Source organism: Mya arenaria, chromosome 5 (genome assembly GCF_026914265.1).
Source record: "Mya arenaria isolate MELC-2E11 chromosome 5, ASM2691426v1".
In the NCBI taxonomy this organism is placed as follows: domain Eukaryota; kingdom Metazoa; phylum Mollusca; class Bivalvia; order Myida; family Myidae; genus Mya; species Mya arenaria.
In genome coordinates, this window is record NC_069126.1 from 14,289,723 (window position 1) to 14,307,531 (window position 17,809).

General features: G+C 35.2%; 2 protein-coding genes across 4 annotated transcripts in view; one reads left to right on the forward strand and one right to left on the reverse strand.

Moving 5' to 3' along the window:
- Positions 1-266: 266 nt before the first annotated feature.
- LOC128233673 (uncharacterized) lies at positions 267-7,392 on the reverse strand. The gene is made up of 3 exons (XM_052947469.1): positions 7,273-7,392; positions 5,032-5,134; positions 267-3,331 (listed from the first exon to the last, which is right to left on the reverse strand). The coding sequence occupies exons 2-3, from the start codon at positions 5,132-5,134 to the stop codon at positions 2,511-2,513; spliced, it is 924 nt and encodes a 307-aa protein (XP_052803429.1). The 5' UTR covers positions 7,273-7,392; the 3' UTR covers positions 267-2,510.
- A 2,850-nt stretch (positions 7,393-10,242) lies between these two features.
- Positions 10,243-17,809, forward strand: part of LOC128233665 (ATP-dependent zinc metalloprotease YME1L-like) — a 30,406-nt gene continuing 22,839 nt past the window's right edge. For 2 of the 3 annotated variants that reach the window (XM_052947451.1, XM_052947454.1), the window contains exons 1-5: positions 10,243-10,403; positions 14,179-14,328; positions 15,127-15,310; positions 16,340-16,423; positions 16,731-16,840. In XM_052947451.1, the coding sequence (XP_052803411.1) occupies positions 10,374-10,403; positions 14,179-14,328; positions 15,127-15,310; positions 16,340-16,423; positions 16,731-16,840 (558 nt within the window). In that variant the 5' untranslated portion in view covers positions 10,243-10,373. The remainder of the gene's footprint in view (positions 10,404-14,178; positions 14,329-15,126; positions 15,311-16,339; positions 16,424-16,730; positions 16,841-17,809) is intronic. The other variant, XM_052947453.1, reaches the window with a different exon arrangement.

Genomic DNA, 17,809 nt, shown 5'->3' on the forward strand with positions numbered 1-17,809 from the left:
GCAATAACTCCAGAGAGACTAAAGCAATATGGCTGGTCATCATCTTTTTTAAAGATAATATGCCAATACACATCTGACCAATCATTTGGTGATGACAAGACAAAGGCTTATAACATTATTAAGCAGAAAAAAACAAACTGCATGCCACCTGCCCATTCGTACGCTGCAAGTACAACCAATATGCGTTTTGTGCATGTTTGTTTAAAATAGGCATGTGAAAAGTTAAACTAATATGATAACCATAAAAAGACAGTCAATTTAAGAGATAATTTTATTTAACTACGTACAAAACTTATATACAAAAAAATATGTCAAAGAACAGAAATACAACATTTGTAAGTTAAATGTTTGTAACATCAAAACACTGGCACTGGTAATTACACAAATTTAACCTGAAAAATAGTCTTAAGAGACAAAAACATTTTATGATACACATAAACATGTACAAAAATAAATATATTGAAAGAATTTGCAAAAAAGTTGTTAACATTCAAATAAAAATGATCTTTATTCATAAACATAAACAAATTAACAGATCAAAATAGAGTATGTATGTGTCTTTAAAGTTTTTCCCCAATGACAGCAAGGACACCAGGTGTATTACCACACCACAGCTTTTTTCCAAAAACATACGAGCTAAAACACGAAATAAATACTCTCAAAAGATTGTATAATATCCCTTTATAATCACAACTAATGAATATTTAAAATATCATCACTTAAGTAATTATGCAGATAAAGAGACAGATAGAAACAATTACAAACTGTGTAACATACAAATATATATAAAATTGCTAACAAAATCTATAAAGCTCAGCTCTGATTATTATTAACTTGTTAACTATGACTTCAATTGAATAATAAGTTTTCTATCTCATACTAACAAAATCTGATAAAACCTTTTCACCTTTGGAAGTTTATCCAAAATGTTGGAAGTTTTTGTTCTTCGAAGGTCTCAATTTTGGAGGTTATATCCCATTTCTAGGGAGTACTACATAATTGAATAGACGCTCTAGGGAAGTAAATAAAAAATATATAGATGTACATGTATATTATAAAAATAAAACAACAAAGTACACATACTACCATATATCACAAACTTGTAATGCCGAGTAATTGAACAAGCGATGAGTAATTCGCCAAAAAAGGTGAATGAAATCTTTGAGATTTTTATCTTTTTGAGTATCGAGTATTAAGAGAATGAATAGGCCTGTGAACTCTTTAGACCCATTTGAATTGCATTATGATTATAGTGAGGTATATCCATGTCTTGAGGAACACAACTATATTGGTATTTCACAACTCAAATTAATAAAATAAAATGTATGTAAAATAAACAAGTCATGAATACAAATCATACCCTTTTGCAAGACATTAAGCAATAATAATAAAATGTGAAGGAAAAACCAAAAGATCTCTTGAGTACAACTTAAAAAATACAAAATATAATATATACAGATCCACTATAAAATGCCATATTTGAAAACAAATTCTAATTGAGGTATCAAAATTACTAAGGTTAGGGTTTTAGCTCAAGAGAAAAAGAAAGGTGCTGCACCTTGTATTTTTTTGGCACCACCATGTTCCCATGGGCACCCTTCATACAACTAAATGCCAATTAAGACAGTCAAATATTTCTTTTGTTTTGATCAAAGCTTTTTATGATTAAATTACATACACACTTAACATGTTGGCAGTTGAAACCTATTATTACTTGAATTTAACACAATTCCTAACTTTTTCATAATGATTAATTAAATTATACACAGCTCTATACAGTGTGCCCTTTTCTTCGTTAGCACCCTGTCCCTCTTCTGCAGCACCCGGTCCTTTATAAAAACAAAGCTAAAACCCTAGAGAGGTATTCACAGTATAAGACATGGTCACATAATTCATTATACACAAGCCATGATTATTTTCAGAAAAGCATATTTATTTTTTATGCCAAGTTATTGTCAAAGAAATATCACAACATGGTCCATAATGCTTTAAAACAGGCCACATGCTCGTTAAGATATTTACCCAAAGAATTAACAACCACGTAACCATACAATTCATATCTGTGTCTGTCAAAGCAGATTGATTTAAGGTATCCTGTGGGGTAGTGTGAATTTTGGGTGCCTGGTGACCCTATAGAATTTGGGTATCGCCGAAAGGGTTTATGAGTAGAACAAGTATACGTGAAACAAATACCGATAACAATATTGAAAACTAGCCCTTTGGGCCATGAAAGATTGAAGATTAAGCCATTGAAGAATAAGCCGTTTTATGTCCAATTTCAATGGAAAAAAAGAACAAAAATTTGAACTGTGATAACTTCATCAAAACTGTTGTATCAGTCATTTATTTTACATGATCTCATCTTAATAATCAGCAATCAACACATTTTTCAAAAGATACCAGAATAATATGGGGTCCCCAGGCACCAAAATTTAACATATAGCGTAAGTATTCATAATAATGCCCACTAATCAGTATACAGTAACCTCCCAGGTCCACAATTTTAGATTCTAAGCAAGAGTTCCTCCTTTAACTTCATCTGAAACAGTGCCGGCAATGGGGCGTGTTCTAGCTCTGACGAACATAATGACAAACTTCAGCAACAGAACAAGACTGCTGAACGCAAGCAGAGCAACAATGAAAATGGAGTTGCGGTAGTTGTCATCCAAATCATAGTTTTTCAAATATGATCCAACCAAGGCTACCACAACCACGATATACGGGGTTAAGGTGTAGCGAACATACTTGTCGAAAACAAAATGATCCAAGATGAACCATACAATGACTTCGAAGCAGAGGATTCCAAGTACAATGCTTGATGAAGCTTGCATAGCCACGCCCCAGTAGTAGGTCAAGACAACTGCGAAGTTCAGAAGAGTTGCAATGGAAACCCATGTGGCAAAGAAGGCCATTCCATTCTGGAGGAACAGTCTTACGAACCAGATCTCCTTTGAAGCTCCATTTTCTTCAAGTCTCTGGATATTATTGTACAGCCCCCTGAAGCTAATGATCAAGCAAATATAGAGGGTAAAGGGCGTGAAAGCTATGTCCAGTAAGGCCCAGTTTAGATACAGTCTATCCCAAAGGAACAACCAGGCAGTTACAATGACATTATTCAACATGAACACAACATAAAACGCTGGAGGTAGGATGTTAAGCTGGTAGATGTATTTGCTCCCGACTCGTCGGCAGATGGTGGTGAAGGCGTAGATGAACCATATGGCATTCCATACATAGATGATGCCCCATATCAATCCAAACGCCCATCCGGCTGGTACAACACTGAGGTAGTACGCATCTGATATATCACCAGTCTTATTTTTGTAAAGGCCTGAAATAAAAGAATGACAAGAAATTGTAGGAATGATGTAATCTACGTGTATGAACACAATTAAGTCTCAGAAAATATTTTTCACTGATTTAAAAAAATAGCCCAAATATAGGGCAGGATTTTTGTTTTTATCTTATTCTCATTTCAACACTGAAAATCATTGCCATTCTGTCTTCGAACATTTTTGTCTTGGTACATTGACATATCTTTCTTGCAGGAAGAAACGACCAATATTAATTCCAAAAGGAGAAAATCAAGAGCTGGCAGTATCAGAATAACCGCTTGGTGCTTAAAAAAAGATTATGTTAGGAAACTGGACACAATTGCTATGCCTTACTAAATCTGCATACTGAAAGGTAGAGATCACTTGTCTTTTTATAAACTATCAAATATTCAAAATTATGTAAGATTATTAACATGATAATATGATGAAAGAGGACCAACTCCCACTTCAACAACATGTTTCAACTTTAGAAATCTTCATCAATTGAGAGCAATTAAGAATAATGAAATAAAAGTTGTATCATAACCTGGGCTTCCATTAAGAATTTGAAACTGGAAGTATGAACTTCCTGTCCATCAATATTGGAAGTTTTTCAATGAAATATGGAAGTTTAAGTCTCCCCAATACACTTTTCCCAGTATTTTTAAAAGAGGATGACAGATGTTAAAAATCAAATAATTTGAAACTATATATAAAAAATTATCTTGCCGAATTCACAGATTTATATTATAATAATTCATTTCACTTTAAGACTGATTGAAATTGTGAGCATAGAAGTAATATTGACACCAGGTTTTGATATTTTGAACTTCCAAGCTTTTGACTTTGGAAGTTTTTTTTCAAAATTATGGAAGTTTTTGTACTTCCAAGGAATTAAGTTTGTTAAGTTTAAACCTATTTCTAGGGAGTAATATACTTCCAAACTTCCTTCAACGGAAGACCTGCATAACAATTTGATAGTCATGAAAATAGTCTTAGGAATCAAGGTACATGTTCACAAAGGTGGTATGTACAAAGAATTAATGAAAATAAGCAAATACTGTCATAACTTTTCATTTACTTTTACCTTGAACATTAAAACGTACTGTCATTTATATTTCCTTCCTTTTACTGATAAAACATTGCAGGCTTTTCCTGAACTAAGAGAGTCAAAGACCCTGACTATATTTTCTAACCACAAACTCCCAATTAAGTGTTTTTGAACTTAAAGGCCTAGTTTAATCCTTTTTTAAGTGACCCCCCCCCCCCACAAAAAAAAAACAACAACGTGTATTTGTACACATCGTCTGTGTATTGATCATAATCTAATTGCCTCATTGTCTTATCAGATCTCTGATCTGAATTTCTTGCTGTGCAGTTTTATTATAGAAATGGAACCTAATTGACCCTGAGCCAAAAAAACAAATATTAAAACCGGAAATTGGCCCCTACTATGACATCAGTGCAATTTGCAGGAGATGCACAGCAGGGGATTGTCATGCCAAACATTCATTTAAAAAGTGCATCTATAGGACCCCAAAATAAACATCAATTGAGTGCAAACCACATTCTGGGACCCCATATTATTACCAGAGACTGCAATTTGTCAAGCATCAGTGGCACTGGAACCCTAACTGATAATTCCTAGGAAAGACCCTGCATTGCCGACAGTCCGGCCCGTGTTAATAGAAAAGTTCTTTGATGAAAACTCTCTTACCTGGAATGACATCAGTTGAAGATAGGTAGGACAATGCTAGTGTTATGGCATACACCAGGGCACCCAGCAATATGACTGCAATTCTTCCACCACTATGCGGCATCTGAAAATATACACCGATATGGATACATAATAGGATATGTTTCAATAATATAATATGTATCTAGCTATTGATTAAGAATGGTTGTTAGGTTTAATTACACTCATAATTTAAAGGTTGACCCTAACTGTATGGTTATCCAGAAAAAATTAATTGCAGATTTAAATATCTTGGTTCTCATTTTCTCAATCGTGCACAGTCCTCTGCACCTTCAGTCAGTTTTGGCTTACATACTTACACTTCAGTCAACTTGGACTATTATATTCTAGTCATCTTGAACCCTCTAATTTTCTGTCATCTTGTACCCTTCATTCTCATTCTCTAGAGTGATGATGCGGGTCACGGACATTACAGACCAGACATAATGGACCATATTTGGGGGCATTACGGACCACATTTCGGGACATTAGAGACCATGATTTATTATTTTACACACAGCTTGTTTTAACTTTACAACGTACCATATTTACGGACAATTAGTTATAATTGAACTCACGGTTTGTTTTCACATTAGAATGTAACGTATTTTGAATATTCAGCAAACAAATTTCAACTAGCAGTCACCTGAAGGCATGTGCGGGACTTTATCAGTGTGTGTATAGTGTAAACCACATGATAAATTGCGTCATAAATGCTATGTCAGTATTCAGTAGGCAATATTTTGCTTCGGATAAAGACTTTAAACAAAGCTAATTTTACTATTTCTTTACCATTTTAAATGAAACATAGCGCAGTCTACGCCGCTTACAGAGCCCCGCCTTCGGTCTTTTACCAGAGTTTGATTGAGAGCTTAGTTTCTTAAAACACTTCGACAAACCTTTTCACAATACTGACGGAGCACTGTCAAAACATTATTTGGCAAACATTGCATAGACTGCCTTTTGTATTATTTAAAATGGTGAAGTAAAAGAAAAGTTATCTTTATTTTAAGCAAAATAATATTTAATATTACCTTCTGATGTAGCATTTATGACCTAATTTACCACGTGGTATACACACTGTTTATGGCCCGTGTGAATAAAAATGCTGTCATTGTTTGATGCGCTATATATATGTATATATATTGTTCTTGTACATTTGTGTGCCATGTTTATAAATATATATAAATTCTTATATGTGCTGGATTTCTTTTTCTGTAAATATTTGTTTGTGTTCTTTAATCTGTTTTAACTGATGATATTTCACATTTCTTTCATCATGGACATTATTATTTAACATATTTATATTATATTATTAAAAATAAATTTAAAATAAATTTAAAATAAAAAAAGGGTTACAAAATGTGTTTTGGTTGTTTATGATGACAGCTGCGGGAGATAATAAAATCACAAAGTACGAAATGACTGTAAACCATACTGTATGGATCCAATACAATGCAACCGTCTCTGTGGCCTAGTGGTTAAGCATCTGCCTACGGAGCGGGAGGTCGTGGGTTCGATCCCTGGCTGCGTCATACCAAAAGACGTTAAAAATTGGTACAAGTAGCTCCCTTGCCTGGCGCTCGGCATTTAAAGGGTAGTGCTTGGAAAAGTGGTGTACTCAGTTCTGGTTTAACCTAGGAAAGTTGTACCCGGTGTATCGGTGCTTTACACTGAGCACGTAAAAGAACCAAGGGGTCTCTTCGAAAAAGAGCTAGGGTATCGCACCCGGACTTTCTTGTATCCCACCACTGTCTCTTCAGCGTGCTGTCCCTTCAGCAAAAACAAAGGACCCCGTTGGAAATAAGTGCTTGCACTTTCACGGGTTATCCTTGACCGCAAGGTCTAAAGAAATACATACAATACTCCACTCCCACTCAGTTTGGACTTTCATGGCCACACCCTAGTCATTCTAAAATGCCGTCCAGGCTTCTTCTTTTTTTTAAAGATGTTTAGGACAGGCTAAACATCATTAAAAAAGAACCCTAGACAGGCTAAACATCATTAAAAAAGAACCCTAAACAGGCTAGACATCATTAAAAAAAGAAGCATGGACGGCATATTAATTAGAATGACTAGGCCACACTCTCGACCTCACTCCTTTAATCGTGTTGTTCGTCTTGCAGTTGCAACTAAGAATTACAAACCCTGAGGCTGTGTAGTTCCATAGCCATTTCCTCATCAAATACATAATGGTAAACAACAACTTTTACTAGTTATTACCTTTAGTTTTGAGTAGTCCAGACAACACTGTACCAGTACTCTTGTACTAAATCTTGTTACGCAACTGACTTTTTGTGTAAACAATGTACATAAGATTGCGAAACGTGCCGTGATCGTGCAATTCCGTTGTGCCTCAGCTATCTGTACGGATATTGCCGACAAAAAATAACGAACAGATTCGGGCTGTTCCGTATATTAGGTCAAACAGCAGAAATATAAAATATTGTGAATCTAAAGAAAAAAATCTGAGAGGACATTTATAAAATGTACAATACAAATTTTGATGTCTGACATCAAAGACGAGGCCGACTAGGTTTAAATGTGAATCTAAATGAATCAGAATTCGAAGGAGGGTGACAGGTGTTTCGCGTGAATCTAAAGCGATTTTTCAAGCGTAGTACTTTCCCTTGACAAATGGTATATATATAGTAACCTGACTGCGTCAGACGGGATCTGGACATGAAAACAGTTCCTTAAATGCATAGTTTTGAATAGTTGAAATAAATGTGAATTGATAAGTATTCGATGTAAAAAATATCCATAGTCCCTTGTCCATTGAAAATAGTACACACGTATCCATATATAGACGCGGGCGCCGCGTCTAATAAAATGGGCACACCTACTAGTCTGCGGTCAAAACAAGCGTTATTGGCAACAATTAACGTGCACATTCAAATAGCAATACATTGCAAAACGAGTCATTAATAACGGACTGTGTCTTCCTACATTTCAAAATTTTGAAATCACGCTTACCGGCACAAAATAATTGCTATAGGTCCGACTGCCTGCATATATTTGGTTTGCCGCTCCTTTACCTCGTGCGTACGTTACGCCGAGATCCTGTTCAATTATTCAAAGGAATGGCGCCCTATGGTTTCCTTTGACACTGCATGCCAATTTGTTCTGAGTATTTGTACTGGCTAGCAGAAAAGATGGTGCAAGAATTGTGCTATGGGAATCAAGTCTATCTACAGCAAAATGAACACCATGAAGGCAGTACTGCTTCTGAGTTAATTTGTTGAATGCAAACTTGTTGTTTTATACTTTTATAACTGTATACTACTGGTTACACGGATACATCTTTACCACAAGAGGTCTAGAGCAATATGCTCTTATTATTCTACTGCTATCAATTGGAGAAACACGTAGCGCTAATTATTATTATACCAGATTTTTTGAGCGCTAATGATCATTATTCAAAAGGGGCTGAATTTCTCCTATATCTGCACGGGAGTGCGGTTGGGTCATTCCAAAAAAAGCAGCAAATAAGCGCGGCCAGACATCTTAACATCCTTCTCCTTGTCTAATCCTAGAAGCAACAGCTAGATTTAAAATGTTATGTTTGTAGCAGCAGCTGTATAGTGGGCCTCTTATCTTTTTGTCAAGACCTACAGAAATTATGAAAATAATAAAACTGAAAGGTCGGTATCTCAGACACCTTGCATTGGAATGACCCTGGTAAGGGGTTGATTTCTCCTTTCAGCGACCATGTACAGGACCGCCTGGATCCTAATCGTCTAAATTTCAACATATATTGCGGCGAGCAGTCTTTCTTGGCGCTACGTCGTATAAAGACGTACCTGAGGTCGACAATGGGACAGTCTTGAGTAATAAGAATTAACGGCACTTAAAGGCCTGGTTTAAGCTTTCTTTAAGTGACCCCCCCCCAAAAAAAAAAAATAAAAAAAAAAAAAAAAAAACAAAAAAAACAACAACAACAACAACAAACGTGTATTTGTACACAAACTCTTTTAATTGATCTTAATCTTATTACCTAATTGTCTTATCAGATCTCCAATATGAGTATCCCGCTGTGCATTTAGGGATGGACCCTAAATGGCCCTGAGCCAATAAACGAATACACAGAAAATTGGCCCCTACTGTGACACCAGTGCAATAAGCAAAAGATGCACAGCAGGGAATCATCGTGCCAAAGATTCTTTAAACTGTGCCTTTAAAGTATGGCTTTAAAAACTAAAAAAAAACAATGTACGTAATCGCATTAATAAAGGAGCAGAAGAGACACATCACTTATTACAAAGCAATTTGACGTTCATAACGATTTGCCCGTGAATCGTATGTACAAAACTACCACAAGGCTGTATAGATTAATGTGACGTATAAAAAATAAATAAAAGTGTCATGTCAGAAGTATCAAAGAAAATTAAACAAGTGACACCAATGACCAGGAATAAACAATAAATTTCACACGTTTTAATTATTTTAAACCCAACTGATCAAATTAAAGTTGTTTCGCATCTCAATTAGCACCGCGTTAAAAATTTACCAGTGAAAGGCAGACGTCTTTTAAAGGCTCGTATGAGATTTTTTTTTCCATATATATGTTAACTATTTGAATCTTTATTCACCCCATTATTGTTTTCATATGAAAAAAAAAACACTTAAAATATAGGGTACGAAATGACTATCAATAGCTATAGGTACGAACTAACCAAAAATCGGAGGGTACGAAATAGCCAGGGTACAAAATGACTAAAACCTTTCCTATCCCATATGCGAGACGACTGGCAGGAAGGCAATCGGTACGTATTCCAATGATATACAAGTACCTTGATTTCTCCAATCATTCTTACAAATTATAAACATATGTACGCGTCATGGTATCGTTACCTATTAATGTTTAAAAGGTGTGTAAGCAGTCCGGTAGCATAATATACATACATTATATAAATATGATTCATATAGACCAATTCCGCCCATATTATTTAAGAAGATTTAATAAACAATACAAGACAATATTGGAATGGTATGAATAAAATACTGACGAAAACGGAAGTGAAAATGTAATATTTAAATGAGGCAAATCACCCTCTAGCCGTACTTTGATTTAATCTAACAATAAGTGCGTGCTGCATGGCCTAATCCGGATCCACAAACGTTTGCAGTCTTGATCTATTTAACGCTTTGACCAGTAAACCTATTTTTCATTGGTTGATTGTCATGTATTGTCCAATTAAAGTCTTCCTACCAAATGGCCAAGTGAGCTGAATGTCATCGAAGAAAATGTGATGAAAATTAGGAAGACATTTCTTACGTAATTGAAAGATTTTACTATTTTTAGATAGACAACATAATCCGAAATGTTTGCCCAGGCCACACTACAACCACCGGTAAGTGTTTGTCATAGTGAGATTCTATTTTGATAAGTAATTCGATTTTTTAAGATGAACGTTATGGACATATGCGTTGTTGATAAACCTGGCTTCATAATAAAGATTTAATTATGTAATGTCGTAGAAATCACCATCTACTGACAAAATCCTAGCGAAGGAAATAGACTGCCCAACTTCATTAGAGGAGTCTGGTTATCACCAATATCACGGACACATTCTGCTTTTAAGACATGGATTGGAAATTGCCAGCTATTGGTCAAACAAAATGAAAAATATAATTTCCCACAGTACTGATTGACATCACAATTCCGAACACTTTTGGAGGTTCTCCACATTTAACTTGGATAGTTTTTGTTGTAGTGAGTTAAAATTGCATATGAAACATCTTTGGTTAATGTGACAACATCTGTCAAAGTACAGATTCACGATCTCATCAATTTTATGTCGAAAATCGATCATTTTATGGACAGCAAATCACCCTTAAATTTATGCTATGGAGGGCACAAATATAATTAATAAGTATGCTATATTAAATAAACACTTAGCTGCAAAGTTATTTATTGTATGCGATGTTTTTCAAAACATGCAATTCAAATGTACAGCGTGATTTCTATTTATAAATATCTTGAATGTAGGTCAACATAACTGCAAAACCTAAAGATGCGCGTGCGCCCTCTGACGTCATTCCCTCGCGTGCTACATTTTGATCTTTTGCGTATAAACATTGAATGGCATTTTTTAAGAAAAATACTCAACAAAACAAGATGAAACTTCGCAAGTGTGATCAAGGCAAGCCTTTGTATTGATCTAGATCATCGAATGATCGAACACGGTAAACAAAGGCGTGTTTAAGCTGGTGTTCGGGCTTTGTGCCCTGTTCGGATATGTTCCGTCAACCAGTATGTAGCGTGCAGTTATTTAGTAATTCTGAAAGTCTACGGTCAGAGATAATTGGTGAGCTCCGTAAATTTCCATCAGCTCCGATATGATATGCAAATTAGCAAGGACATTATCATATAACCACTAAAAAGAAAAACAATCTTTTTGTATTTTTTAATGATGCAAACCCATTTAAGTTGATATTTATTAATTTATTATGAATTAGTTATGAATTATTTGGGTAAATAAATTAAATATTATCACAGATGTGGTCTCAGATGATTTTTCACTGCTCAGGAACATTCAAGATAAGCTTAGTCAACAGAGGAAGTTTCCAATCCATGGTTTATAGGACAGTGCCAATATATTGTACTCCTGACATGAAAATACAATGTATTTAATGGTTCAAACTTTGAGACTGTCTATAATAGTCCTATTGTAATGAGACAAGACCAACTTTCTAGTATAGTCCTATTATAATGAGGCAAGACCAAGCCGGTGATGGTTTAGAGTAACTGTCCATAAGAGTGTGCGAAGTTAAACAACAATGACTAGTGATTTTCCATAGTAATACTGTTCATTTCAGCCACATATAGGGAAGGTTCCAATAAGATTCAGTACAGTTGAATAAACACACTGAAATAAAGTGGTTTATATTAAGAGTGCATGTTCCTAAAATCATAAAACACTCATTAATCATTAACACTTCTATTCGGAAGGTTAAATATCTCTAGGCAGTTCAAATCTGTGAAGCCTATCTTTCATCTAAGTTAGCTGTCTTTGTGTTGCCGTAAAACATCCTGAAGAAACCACAAGTAGTTGAACCAACAATAGTTTTGTATCACACGTTACAAAACCTTTCCTAACATCATTTGAAAAGCTTTTGATGGCTTATGACGTAATACATATCCCAACATGGAACTGCTTACAAAACTCCAAGAACTTAAAAAGGGCCAAAACGCAGTCAAGAAAAGCAGTCAACATAAAATATGAGAAATGCAGCAGACAACACTTTTAATGAATGTCGAAATATTCACATATATATATATATATAATATATACAATAATTACCTTTTGTTAAAGTTGTTTTCTGAACGAATTAGGGCCTAATTTAATTTTAATTTGGAATATTTGGCCTACATCCATGAAGCTGTTTATTGAAAATAAAACAATTATTAAGGCTGATATAGTTTTTGATGTGTGAGTTCAACTTAATTATGCAGTAAAATTTAAAATATTTTTTTTTGCATCAATTATAAATATTGTGTGCCTTTAACTTGAAATATAACATTGTTTTTATGCCCCCGAAGGTGGGCATATTAAAATCACACTGTCTGTCCGTCCGTCCGTCCGTGTGTCCGGCTCAATAACTCGTGTCCGGGCTGTAACTTTCCCTTGTATGGACAGATTTTAAAATAACTTGCCACATGTGTTCGGCATACCAAGATGACGTGTCGCGTGCAAGAACCGTGTCCCTACCTCTTAGGTCAAGGTCACACTTAGTGTTTATTCACAATGGAATGCTGCATATAAGGACATAGAGTATAGGTTGTCGTGTCCGGACTGTAACTTTCCCTTGTATGGACAGATTTTAAAATAACTTGACACATGTGTTTGGCATACCAAGACGACGAGTCGCGTGCAAGACCCATGTCCGTACCTCTTAGGTCAAGGTCACACTTAGTGTTTATTCACAATGGAATGCTGCATAAAAGGACATAGAGTATAGGTTGTCGTGTCCGGGCTGTTACTTTCCCTTGTATTGACAGATATTAAAATAACTTGCCACATGTGTTTGACATACCAAAACGGCGTGTCGCGTGCAAGACCTGTGTCCGTACCTCTAAGGTCAAGGTCACACTTAGGTGTTTATTCACAATGGAATGCTGCATATAATGACATAGAGTATAGGTTGTCATGTCCTCGCTCTAACTTTCCCTTTTATGGACAGATTTTAAAATAACTTGCCACATGTGTTCGGCATACCAAGACGACGTGTCACGTGCAAAACCCGTGTCCCTACCTCTTAGGTCAAGGTCACACTTAGTGTTTATTCACAATGGAATGCTGCATATAAGGACATAGAGTATAGGTTGTCGTGTCTGGGCTGTTACTTTCCCTTGTATGGACAGATTTTAAAATAACTTGCCACATGTGTTAGACATACCAAGACGATGTGTCGCGTGCAAGACCTGTGTCCCTACCTCTTAGGTCAAGGTCACACTTAGGTGTTTATTCACAATGGAATGCTGCATATAATGACATAGAGTATAGATTATCGTGTTGGGGCTGTAACTTTCCCTTGTATGGACAGATTTTAAAATAACTTGCCACATGTGTTCGGCATACGAAGATGACGTGTAGCGTGCAAGACCCGTGTCCCTATTTCTTAGGTCAAGGTCAAACTTAGTGTTTTTTCACAATGGAATGCTGCATATAAGGACATAGAGTATATGTTGTCGTGTCTGGGCTTCAACTTTACCGTGTATGGACAGATAATAAAATAACTTGCCACATGTGTTCGACATACCAAGACGACGTGTCACGTGCAAGACCCATGTCCCTACCTCTAAGGTGAAAGATACACTTAGTGTTTATTCACAATGGAATGCTGAATATAAGGACATATGAATGTAGGTTGTCAAGTATGGGTGGTATTTATTTATGTTCAGAGGCAATTTAAAATAACTTGCCATATGTATTTGTTTGATCTTTAACTTTTCATGTACTGACCTTGTTCATAGGTCAATTTCACATTCGGGGGGCATTCGTCACATACTGTGACAGCTCTTGTTTTGATGTAGAAATTACAACATCACAATGACACATAATCATATTTTTTATATTGAAAGGTTAACTTCAGTTCACACCTTTTTTATATTGTATGTTACAGCTCCTGGCTGGTGTGATGTCACAAATGTCCACATTGATTGCTGCTGCCAGACAGAACATCCATTTGGCCAGACCACAGGCTCACAGGTCTGAGACCACTGCAGCATATACAGGAAGGCACAGCAAGAACACAGAAGAAAAAAGGAGCGAGGTAATGTTTGCTAAAAGCGATAATGGTTCAATGCATTACAAAGATCTATAGTTACAATGCATACATGGGGTATTAGCTAAAGAATTATGGAAGAGTGCTGCACTATTTTAAGTATCAACCTTCTGCCCTCATGGAGACCAGCATGGGCACCCTTCTGCCTTCATAGAATTAAATGTTAAAGATGTTTATTTTTTTTAATCAAACATTTCTTTTTTTAATAAAACTTATTATATGATTACGCATGCATGCACATTTTACATATTGGGCAGTTTAAACCTATTTAAATATCACTTCAAATAAACACAGTCATTGAAATAAGACTTTTGGGTGAACAAGTCCGAATTCTTATCCTTTTGCTTGGCATCAAGTTTTTGAACAAGCTCTGCTATATAAAATTCAGAATTTTAGCAAGCCCATATGACATTTTACCAGTGCAAAGCTCGGGGTTTGTGTTTATTTTGACTACTGTTTCTGTCACATCTGATGTTCAGATTCTATTCAGCCCAAACAATGTGCCCATCTTACCACCCTGCCCCTCTTCAATAGCACCTTGCCCATTTTGAATACAGTGATAGATCATAATGAGAGGAAGTGAAGTGTACAGGAACCGCAATTTTTTCTAACTTTTAAAAACATAATCAAAAAATGAATAACTGACGATAGTCCATAAAATAAAGTTGTCATTTATAGGTTGACTTTCCAAATAGTTGACTGCAATTTCATATCTAGTTTTTATAGTTGACATCTTGTAACATCTTATTATCTTTTTATAACAAAAAGGCGCCTATTTTCTTTCAGCAGAATAGAAAAGCAGATATCTCTCTCAGTGCAGACCTTCAGCGATGTATAGAACAATTGTTAGAAAATAGAAATTTGCAAAAAGTGTGGCCAATGTTCCTAACCCCCCAACCAGATGCCAGGAGCTACCAAAACTGGCGGAGCTCCTATATATCCTCGCCAACATTCTTTGAAAACAAATCAGGTATGAAATATTATTTAGAGAACTAGATACAATAAGTGGAAATGTGATGTGAAGTTACAAGTTCATAAACCTTAAATATACTTGTTGTTTTTTACCTTCTGCAAATTTTATATCATTAGAAAACACGAATACTGTAGCATACAATTAGCAAATTTGATATCGTTAGAAAACACAGATTCTGTAGCATACCATTTGCAAATTTGATATTATTAGAAAACATGGATACTGTAGCATACATTAAGTAAATTTAAAATCATTAGAAAACACGGATACTGTAGCATATATAATTTGGCAAGTTTGATATCATTAGAAAACTAGGATACTGTTAAAAATGTTAGTAAGCTTGCCAGTCACATGAAACAACTGAGATAAAATATCAGAAATAGAAGCCTTTACAGAAGTGTTGGAAATCGGTTAGGGTTGACTATTGATAATCTGTTTCACTCTAAGTATTAAACCATATTCAATTGGTTTTTGAGAATACCTTAATTGTTTATTCTTGTTCAATAACTCGTTATCCTTAACTATGCTTATGTTATGTGCACGTTAGAAGTTTTTTACTGATGTTGTTGCTTTTGGTCATATTGTTAATGATTAGAACTGAACACTTCTGAATTAAATAAATGAACACAAAGAAGAAAATTGGCGGAAACTCACCAAAGCAAATGAACTGGAAAAAGACACAAAAATCGCCTGTTGAATTGATGATGGATTATGACCAAATACAATTCATTGTCACAGATTTCAGGCCCATCCAATCAATTTTCAATTCGTTTCCGCCAATTCTCTTCTGCATTTATTAATTCGGAAGTGTTAAGTTGTTATGATCGTTAACAATATCGATCGTCTGAACATCACTACTACACAGCAGTTTTTGAAATACACCTGTTTTATCTGACAATGAATATCACTCAACTTAACCAATTGTTGTTGGTTTTTCACCTCACATTTTTAATACAGCACTGTAAATGTTATATTTCTTTCTTGTTTTGTTATGAAATTAGCACTTGTTATACTGTTAATTTTCAGGTTTTGCCGAAGAGCTTCTTTACAAGACTAGTCATTTAAATCCTGCTCTTTTGAAAAGTATTTCATCCCTAACACAGAATCAGGGTATTACCTTTGTTTGTATTTTCTCTAGTTTGTAATATTCAAGTTGCTTGGAATTTTAAACCAGTACTCAAACTGATTTTTTTGAATTTTATAATAAAAAAAGTTTTGTTTATTAATTAATGAAAAATGGAAATTTTGTTCTAGTTTAGAACTTGGGGTTAAATAAAGAATATAGAAATACTTGACCCTGATCAAAATCAAGTAAGTTTTACAACAAAATAAATAAACCTGCCCATTCTTTCCTTGTAATTGCTTTTATGTCTTCAGTGACGTGTAATTAGTTATACCGTAGATGAATTTGTTACAGCTGCAGTGCTGTTCACACAGAAAAGGTTCATTGGTTTGTATATGAATGAATCAAGGAACCCAGTGAAGGGGACCAAGAAGAGACCACTCGGATTTGGATTTAAAAGCAAGGTATGGAAAAAAATGTTTGCTGAAGAAATTTACAGGTATAAAAAGGAATTGAGGTAACCTCCTGTTGAATATTGGCTATACCTTCAAATTCATAAGCGTCAGGGTTCCTAGTACACTGACGTTTTGAAATTTGGCAGTTTTTTTTGCTCAGATGCTGGCATTTGGAGTCTCTTTTAACAATAAATTACTGAAGTTAGATGGACTGACACTTCTTATACAGTGTGTGTATACCATGTGATAAATTATGTCATAAATGCTGCGACGAAAGGCAATATTTTGCTTCAAATGAAGACTTTAAACAAAGATAAGTTTAAAGTGGAACTGTTTTATTCCAAAAAAGAGTCATAAATAACCCAGATAATAAGGTTGGGGTATGTTATCGGGCAGCGTCAATAATTTGTGGTCTGTTAATCAAAGTCAAGGTCACACAAGGTTTCATAAGTGAAAACTCTTTGTATTTTGAATTGTCAAGTATGTTACTTTACCATGCATTTGTTGGTTTTAATATTTACTTGGCATAAATGTTCCCAGCAAAACAGAGTAATGTCTGAGGTGTCCCACAAAGAGTTGCTCTGATTGTTTTTTATGAATATTTTGATATTTATCCCCCGCCGAATCGAAGATTTCGGGAGGGGGAAATTGTTTTGGCGTTGTCCGTCCGTCATTTCGTCCGTCCGTCCGGTACCATATCTTGGTAGGCATTGATCAGAAAATGTTCAAACTTGGTCATAATGTTCCCCTTGATCATATCTCGACCTATTTTAAAAGTGGGTCACATGGGTCAAAAACTAGGTCAATAGGTCAACTCTTTGGAACATACTAGAGGCATTATACATGGTCAAATATTCATGAAACTTTATCAGTATGTTTTCCTTGATGAACTCTTGGTCGTAAATAAAACTGGGTCACATATGATCGAAAATTAGGTCACTAGGTCAAATCTTTGAAAAATCTTGTCCGTAACCATAT

Coding starts and splice junctions, on each gene's coding strand:
- LOC128233673 (XM_052947469.1), bottom strand. CDS start 5,134: ATGCCGCATAGTGGTGGAAGAATTGCAGTCATATTGCTGGGTGCCCTG. Junction 3,332..5,031: donor TTCAACTGATGTCATTCCAG/GTAAGAGAGTTT, acceptor CTTTTATTTCAG/GCCTTTACAAAAATAAGACT.